At 38.9% G+C, this 9,186-nt stretch overlaps 1 protein-coding gene across 1 annotated transcript; it reads left to right on the top strand.

Annotated features, from left to right (window-relative positions):
* The first annotated feature begins 1,121 nt into the window (after positions 1 to 1,121).
* LOC137018877 (DBH-like monooxygenase protein 2 homolog) lies at positions 1,122 to 5,950 on the top strand. The gene is made up of 13 exons (XM_067383657.1): positions 1,122 to 1,391; positions 1,973 to 2,119; positions 2,593 to 2,745; positions 2,935 to 3,018; positions 3,106 to 3,258; positions 3,502 to 3,604; positions 4,409 to 4,575; positions 4,664 to 4,752; positions 4,883 to 4,979; positions 5,068 to 5,127; positions 5,383 to 5,513; positions 5,602 to 5,710; positions 5,810 to 5,950. Exons 1-13 carry the CDS (start codon positions 1,125 to 1,127, stop codon positions 5,948 to 5,950), a joined length of 1,701 nt encoding a protein of 566 aa, XP_067239758.1. The 5' UTR covers positions 1,122 to 1,124.
* Positions 5,951 to 9,186: the final 3,236 nt, after the last annotated feature.

The raw sequence follows: 9,186 nt of genomic DNA, 5'->3' as shown, positions 1-9,186 counted from the left end.
AAAGGCTTTGGCTATGTTCTCACTGTCAGTTCAAATTCGATTATTGGAGTATCCGACTGGAATCTGATCTAAGTTATTGACTGTCCACATTGTGTATCACAATTGTTCATATCCGATATGTGTGTCCCATGACACTTTTGTTTTAAGGAATATCTGCATTGGTTTCTATGGCAATGACATTTGGTTGGTATGCCAACAACAACAACAACAACAACAACAACAACATGGAGGGTTTTGCAATACTGCCCACTGCTCCAGGTGTGTGTTCACGACTCATTGCTGTGTATGTGCTCTTGGATGGGTGAAATGCAGAGCACAAATTCAGGGTATGGGACACTATACTTGACCACACGTCAAGTCACTTTCACTTTTTCACTTTTTATTCCGAGCTGTCATCTCCGCCAGACTCAAAACATGTCTCTGTTATATTGTAATTTTCTGCTTGTCCTGCACTTTGCAACAACACAACCTTGTTCCTATAACAACTTCTGACATAGGATAGGAAGGATAGACTTTTATTGTCCCAAAGGAAATTTGTCTTGAACACATACAATACAGTGTCTGCTGTTGAAATAAGTAACATAATACATACATACAGTACATATGCAGGGTGTCACCCATACACAAGGACACACACACACACACAATACCTACAGTACATACACACACACACACACAGACTTCCATCAACCAGCCGACGTTTATGTTTCATGTGGCGTAAGAAAGTTAGGCCAGTTGTAAAACTATTGATCTATGAGACCGAATGATGGCCATCACCACAGACTTAACTTGACTGGTAAATATATATATATATTGCAGGAAACATATGTACTTTTTTGACAGTCATGCACTTTGGGGGGGGGGGGATCAAATTTCCTTAAAGGGAGCCTTTAACTATTCATACTCAGTGTTTTACAATAATAGAGTATCATCAGGTGATGTGGAACCTGATTCACCAGACCTGAGTGAGAGGAGGGGAACTGTGACTCAGGTGAGTGTGTGTGGGGGGGGTTACAGACCGCTAACAAAGAGGGCTGTTACAGTGCACTACAGAGCAGTTTCATGTACACTGTCTCCTCTAACATCTTACAGAAACACTGTTTGTCAGATTTTGAAAAGGTAACATGGGCCAGTTATCTCTTGTCCTGCTCTTGCTTTCAGCTCAATGGTCCTGCACTCAGGAAGACCCTCTTCTGCCTTTCTCTGAACACCTGGACCCCGGGCACAATGTGCGGCTGAAGTGGGGCTTTGATGAGATCCAGGGCACCATCTTGTTCGAGCTCACTGTCAACACCAGCGGCTGGGTCGGTTTTGGCTTCAGCCCCAAAGGAGGAATGACTGGAGCCGATATCGTCATTGGAGGAGTTGGACCGAAAGGCAGTTACTTCACGGTAAATTCAAAGACTGACACTGATACTGACACTGTCAAAGTCACTGACAGTGGAAACTTTATGTTCTTGATTCTGATTCATATATTTATTTCATATTTAGTTAAATGAGTATCTCTAATATAAATTCTTTAATCTTTCACATTATCACTGACTGAAAACTGTCAATAAGTCACTTCAAGTCTTGATTTTGATTCCTACAGATATGTATTTAATATGTATGTAGTTAAATGAATATAAGATTTTATATTATGAATGTCTTATTTAGTTTTTATTAGTAGCTCTAATCTGGGATATTTTGGAAGTTTTTATAAGTGTGACAAATTCAAAGACTACTTTTGTATTAGACTAATAAGTTCTAAATAAGACTAATAACATTATATTTGTCACCAAACTAGATGAAAATGTTGGTAAATTAACCTGATATTGTAAGTGTTTTGGCCTTTTGAAAGTCAAACTAAACTGATTTTAACTGGATTGGGAACTGTACATCTATAAACAAACATAACTACAACATACAGATCATGAAAACACCTGTCGCTATCTGTAAATACATGCTGGATTTCTCTTTGTTTCCCGTGCAGGACCGTCATGCTACAGGGAAATCAATACCAGTGGTTGACCAGAAACAGAACTACAAACTCCTGTCTCTAAACGAGTCTGATGGGAAAACAGTCATGAAGTTTCAGAGATCCCTTGGGTCTTGTGATGAAAATGACTTACCCATTACTGTGAGTATATCTAAACACTGAATGTGTCTTTTCACCCTAAACATTACAAAGGAGAATTAATTTAACAACAATGGAAATATAACCCTCCCTTTTCATTGCATGTACGATGTATTGAGCAGTTTTATTCAGAAAACAATGATGGTGGAAATATGGCAGTACAAAACAAAACTAGCAATGTAAGGGAATCCGCACAATGCGGGTCCTCAGGGATCAGGGTGTTTCTGAGAACTGCTTTCCCTGAACAAAATGCTTATCCTGTTTGTCAAGAGGCTCTCAACTGTACTTCAAAAACCCTCCTTAAACTGAGAAGAGGGACTGCCTGATAGAACTCAGAAACCTTTCATTTCTAGATCAAACTAATTGTTAAATAGAAGTTGTGAATGATAACCTGCATTGTGCAGTAGGTGGCCAAAGAGCTTCTCATTTTCCATTTAGAGATCAAGTAAAAGTGTTTTGTTTTATTGCATGATAAGAATCTTCCCATGAAGCTGATCTATGCGTACGGACAGAGCGATGACATCGCGTACCATAGTAACCGAAGGGGAACGAAGGAGGTGAACCTGTTGAAGTACATGCCTCGTGTCAACCCTCCAAACAGCAAGTATTTCGACGTGACTATGGTCAATGTAAGAGATTTTTACTTTTTGTTTTTGCCTGAAATTTAACACTTCCTGCCATTTAATGATGCAAAAAATGCCAATGATTTAGATTAAGAAGAAATCTAATCTAGATTAGAGCATATTGTTGGCCAATAAGTGGGTGTGAATTTTCACTTTACATGTTTCTTGTGATACTTACATTTAAAATCATTTCAGTTCACTGTACCAGACAAACAAACCTACTATCACTGCAAGGTCATGAGAGCCCCGACTTTTGATCGCAAACAGCACATTTATCGCGTAAGTGAATCTATGAACTTCACACACATGATCTATCCAACGATCTGTTGATCATCTTCATCTCTGACTTACTTTCATTTTCTCCAGATTGAGCCGTTCATCACAAACTTTGACCTTGTGCATCATCTGCTGCTGTACCGCTGCCCGCCGAGTGTGACGGAGCCTCTTGAAGCAGAATGTTACACAGGCGAAGGGGAAGAGTGTATGGAGGTCGTTGCTGTGTGGGGAGTTGGCGGAGGGGTTAGTCTCTTCTGTGAATGTTGTTTTATAGTATTTTCATGTGAGAAACAACCATTATTCACCTCAACAAACCATTAACCACACCACTGTGACCAGAAAATCGAGAATCGGATCAGTGAATCATTCAGGCCAGTTTTCTAAACTGATTCTGCTGGTTCACTGTAGGCCTATTTATATGCAAACCTTTAGGGAAAATTACTGATTAAACCTCTATGTAATTTTAATTATATGATCTTTTTCAAGGACTTTGAACTCCCTGAGATGGCCGGACTTCCAATTGGAGGAAATGTTGGTGATTTTTTCTACAGGCTTGAAGTGCATTACAACAACCCAAATAAAAGTGCAGGTCAGTCAGTAGAGGTTTACAATGTAAAATATCACACTTTGATGAATATTTAATGTCAGCATTAAACAAGTTTCAATAGTGTTTTCTTACCAATTGTAAGATAGTTATCTGAAGGAAATGGCTTCTCGAATTAGAAAAAAATGTAGGGGGTGACTTTATTTTGTCAATCAAATTGATTGGATTGTTGTGGTTCGCTATAGAGCGTAACAGTCAGGTTCCGGAAGTAAAAGGTCCTTTTAATTTCTCCATTAATTGATAGTATGTGCTTCTGTTGAAGCTGTTAGCCCGCATTATTTCAACTTAGTCTTAAAATAATTGTTTAACAGTGGAATTTGTGGTGAAAAACTACATTACCCATGATGCTGTACAGAAAATGACACCTATCAGAGTTGAAACAAGAAAGATCTTGCCTGCGTCTCAATGTGCATGCTATCCATCCTAAATAGTATGTGACATTAGTAATTTTCAATACTATTTAGGGTGGATAGTATGCACATTGGGATGCAGGGCTTGTTAGCTCTGCCCAATCCCATGAAGCTGCGCAAATGATGTAAATGAGGTGGTTTTCCTATGCTCTCAAAATACTTAAATATTTGAATGTATATGCATATTTTGGAATAAACTTAAAATGTATTGTTTATATATAAGAATGGAAATTAATGAAAAAATATTTTCGGAACCAATGGCGCTAAAAAGTGGGCAGGTGCTGTTCGACTCTATTGCTGCGATCTCATGTGAATGACAGGTTGTCCCGCCCTTATTTGAAGATCATAACATAATAAAACAATATTCCTCTCTACACAGGTCGAGTTGATAACTCAGGTCTGCGATTCTACTACACATCTGAACTCCGTCAGCATGATGCAGCTATCCTGATGACAGGGCTTGCCGTGTACCCTGGATACGCCATCCCACCCAAAGCCAAATCCTTCCTCACATACGGCCTGTGTGACACTGCTTATATTCCACAGGTATATATGTATGAGCTTCTCACATTCTCACAATCAAAGGCAGACTCAGCAGATGACTGGATGATCTGTTGTGTTCTGTGCTCTACAGGTTCTGGAGACGCCACATGATCTTCAGGTGTTCTCTGTGATGATGCACACACACTTGGCTGGACGGAAGGTGCGAGTTGGACACTTCAGGTAAACATTTTTGGCCAATGACTGGCTTAAAGTTCACCTGAAAGTAATGTGTGCTTTTCTTTCTTCTGTGGTGCATAACCTAAAGTTACTGTAGTGAATGAATCTTTTTGTAAATTCTTATCTTCTTCAGAGGGGGAAAACAGATCGATCTTCTAGCTGTGGATGAAAACTACAATTTTGAATATCAGGAAGCCACAAACTTGGGAAAAACTAAGACAGTGCAGTTGGTAATTGCTAAAAGGTTCAAACTTACATATACTGTATATATAAAATTATTGGCAATAAGTGAAATAAAGCAACTTTTTGGTCTTGCAGGGTGACAAATTGCTGGTAGAGTGCACATATAACACTGAAAACCGCAACACACTCACGATGGTTAGTACATTTACATAGAGCCTCATAGTGTCTTTTATTCAACAGCATGTAAATGCAGTAGGAGTTAATTGTCATTAATTATATTAATGTGTAATTGTTCAGAGCATGGTGGACATTTTTGGAAATGTCTTCTGATGTGTTGTTGATATACTTATTAGTTTTAATCCCATTCCCCACTCTTCTCCTGCATTTTCCTGTTGGCTATCCAATAAAGACACAGATGGCATGGATGTAACTCCCTTTTTCTGCCCACAGGGGGGGTTCTCAACTTCAAATGAGATGTGTTTGGCCTTCCTCTTCTACTATCCAGCTATGAATCTGAGCAGTTGTTGGAGCTTACCTTATATAGCGTCTTTAAGTTCTGCAATGGGAGCAACAGATACAGAGTAAACTAATTGAAAACATTGTTTTAATGCATTTAGCTCTTTATATTTGCCTTAATGATAATGTGGCTTTTATTTGGTAACTTTGCAGTACCTGGTTCAATATGATGTACACAAAGACATGGAATGACGCAGATATCAATCAATACCAACAAACACTGAAGACAGTCGATCAGCTCGTTATGGTCATTAACTCGTTTGTAAGTGTCCACACCTCTACAATATGAATGAAGCCTTTAAACGTGCTTCTGTTCTGACCTCAGCTGTTACATGACACCATTTTCCATATTTTTTTCCAGAACAACGGGTCATACAACAATGGGACGATTCCTGATCTCATAGTCATCCCCCCTGCACCCTGCATGAGTGGTTGTGCCATCAAAAGTCTTGCTTTGATATCACTGTTCCTCTGTTTGGCAGTGCAGTGGTCTTCTTCATGAAATGTTCATGCAAAATATTAAACCTGATGCAACCTGTTGTTCTTTCATTGTCTGTGATTAATAATTAAATCAGTTTAACAGACCAAAGACTACTGGTTCGTAGGGACAGACTTGACAGCAATCTAAGAACCAGAACAACAGAAAATTGACCAACATATATGATATATAACTTTTTTTAATATAAGTTTTTTTTTTTATTTTTTTTTTTACAAATCATATCAATATACAAATGGAATTTACACTTTGCTTCCATTGGTTTTCTTTCTTAAATACAATAAATGTGAATAAGTAAATTGTGAATAAATAGAATATTTTCAACCCTGAAATATAATTAAAAAACAAAAATAGCAATAAAATAATTATCATTATTATAATTATTTAAAAAAAATACATGTTTCATTTAGCTAATAAATTGTTTATGCAGTATTATGACAGATAAACTGGTAGACGTGTGCATATACAGGTGCTTGTCATATAATTAGAATATCATCAAAAAGTTTATTTATTTGACTAATTCCATTTAAAAAAGTGAAACTTGTAAATTATATTCATTCATTACACACAGACTGATATATTTCAAATGTTTATTTCTTTTCATTTTGATGATTATAACTGACAACTAAGGAAAATCCCAAATTCAGTATCTCAGAAAATTAGAATATTGTGAAAAGGTTCAATATTGAAGACACCTGGTGCCACACTCTAATCAGCTAAGTTCTATAGGCTACACAATCATGGAGAAGACTGCTGACTTGACAGTTGTCCAAAAGACAACCATTGACACCTTGCACAAGGAGGGCAAGACACAAAAGGTCATTACAAAAGAGGCCAAGCACATTAATAGAGAGGCGAAGGGAAGGAAAAGATGTGGTAGAACAAAGTGTACAAGCAATACGTAGGGATAACCGCACCCTGGAGAGGATTGTGAAACAAAACCCATTCAAAAATGTGGGGGAGATTCACAAAGAGTGGACTGCAGCTGGAGTCAGTGCTTCAAGAACCACTACGCACAGACGTATGCAAGACACGGGTTTCAGCTGTCGCATTCCTTGTGTCAAGCCACTCTTGAACAACAGACAGCGTCAGAAGTGTCTCGCCTGGGCTAAAGACATAAAGGACTGGACTGCTGCTGAGTGGTCCAAAGTTATGTTCTCTGATGAAAGTAAATTTTGCATTTCCTTTGGAAATCAGGGTCCCAGAGTCTGGAGGAGGAGAGGAGAGGCACACAATCCACATTGCTTGAGGTCCAGTGTAAAGTTTCCACAGTCAGTGATGGTTTGGGGTGCCATGTCATCTGCTGGTGTTGGTCCACTGTGTTTTCTGAGGTCCAAGGTCAACGCAACCGTATACCAGGACGTTTCAGAGCACTTCATGCTTCCTGCTGCTGACTAACTTTATGGACATTCAGATTTCATTTTCCAACAGGACTTGGCACCTGAACACAGTGCCAAAGCTACCAGTACCTGGTTTAAGGACCATGGTATCCCTGTTCTTAATTGGCCAGCAAACTCGCCTGACCTTAACCCCATAGAAAATATATGGGGTATTGGGAGGGGGAATATGCAAAACTCAGAGCCTGATTATTAAAAAAATCCACATTCAAATAAAAATATCTGACATCCTGTCATTTGGAGCTAACGACTGTAAACTAGAAAGTTCTCCAGCTTGAGGAGAACAATATATGTACCGAGTTTGTTGACTGAAGGTAAATCAAACCCCCAAACTTTTGCCAAAAGGTGGCACTATAGACCCCCTTCTCCCCTGCCTATTTTTAAGGCTTCCCCAATGTCTACTGACCGACAACTTTGACGTGTGTAAGTTTCATGCTATTTGAAGCATGCTAAGAGCCTCAAAAACACCCAAGAATATTGTAAATGTTTGATGTGTTGCCATGGAAACAGTATTTAAGATATCAAAAATCCTTTACATCTGTGATGTATTGACAACTTTGCAAACCTAAGCCATGCTGCCATGTTCTTTTTAGAGAGAAGAAGCTTTCTCCTGGTAACCCTTCCAAACATGCCATACTTGTCCAGTCTTTTTTCTAATAGTCATGAGCTTTAACATTTAACATGCCAACTGAGGCCTGTAGAGTCTGAGATGTAGCTCTTGGGTGTTTTGCAATTTCTCTGAGCAGTGCAGAGTCTGAATTTGGGGTGAATTTGCTGTGATGTCCAATCCTGGGAAGATTGCCAACTCTCTTGAATGTTTTCCACTTGAATAATCTTCCACACTGTATAAAGATGGACTTTTTTTTGATGGACCAATTGTTTGGCCATATAACCCTTCCCAGATTACAATTAATAATAATAAGTTTAATTATTACAGCACTTTTCCAGAGCTCAAAGCACAGTATACAATACAAATAAACAATACAGCATATCAAACATCACAGATAATCACAGTATTGGAATCAAATGCATAGTCCGGAGTGAGACAGATAAAATTATTTGACTAAAAGTCCATGCAACAGGAGCAGTAGAATAAAAATGCAGCTAACAGAGTAGCCCCCCGTGGAGCGGCACACCAAGCAAACCGTGTCCAACTAAACCTCAAAGCTCGAACAACACAGAGTCCAAACAACTGCAAACTCCAGGACCTCAAGCAGCAAACGGGAACACTCGAGGATAAATTGACATCCTCCACAGAGCTCAACTGAGTGCAAAGCAGACCCCAAACAGCGTTCCCCAAGTGGGAAAACTCGACATACGACGTCCACCATGGTGACAATCATAAAATGAATTGTACAGTTGAAGTCCAGCTAAAGTGTGTAAGATGTAAAAAACACATTTTAACAAGACAAAAACAGACAAACAGCTCAGTCTCTTCTCTAAGATTATTGCTGATGTCTTTCCTCCTTGGCATTGTGTTAACACACATCTAAACGCTCTAGACCAGCAAAATGCCAAAACTTCTGCTTTTATAGAGGTCACATTTGCTGATGATCAGTTAATCAAAGGCATTTGATTAGCAGCTCCTTACTGTTACTTACCCTCTTAATCCCTTTTTTACATGCAACTTTTTTGCGTTCATTTCAATATTCCTTTCTAATAATAATCATGCTCAGTGTTTTACAGTAATAGAGTAACATCAGGTGATGTGGAACCTGATTCACCAGACCTGAGTGAGAGGGGAACTTTGACTCAGGTGAGGGGGGGGGGGGGGGTGTTGCAGACCGCTGACAAAAAGGGCTGTTACAGTGCACTACAGAGCAGTTTCATGTACACTGAAAAGGT

This window comes from Chanodichthys erythropterus, chromosome 4 (assembly GCF_024489055.1).
Source record: "Chanodichthys erythropterus isolate Z2021 chromosome 4, ASM2448905v1, whole genome shotgun sequence".
Taxonomy (NCBI): Eukaryota; Metazoa; Chordata; class Actinopteri; order Cypriniformes; family Xenocyprididae; genus Chanodichthys; species Chanodichthys erythropterus.
Note: the sequence above shows the minus strand (reverse complement) of the source record. Positions and strands in the feature narration are given on the sequence as shown.

What these genes read in the sequence shown, in the direction of transcription:
- LOC137018877 (XM_067383657.1), top strand. Translation starts at nt 1,125, where the DNA reads ATGGGCCAGTTATCTCTTGTCCTGCTCTTGCTTTCAGCTCAATGGTCC. An exon ending in CGAAAGGCAGTTACTTCACG is followed by an intron (nt 1,392 to 1,972) that starts GTAAATTCAAAG and finishes TTTCCCGTGCAG; the next exon opens with GACCGTCATGCTACAGGGAA. An exon ending in TCGACGTGACTATGGTCAAT is followed by an intron (nt 2,746 to 2,934) that starts GTAAGAGATTTT and finishes AAATCATTTCAG; the next exon opens with TTCACTGTACCAGACAAACA.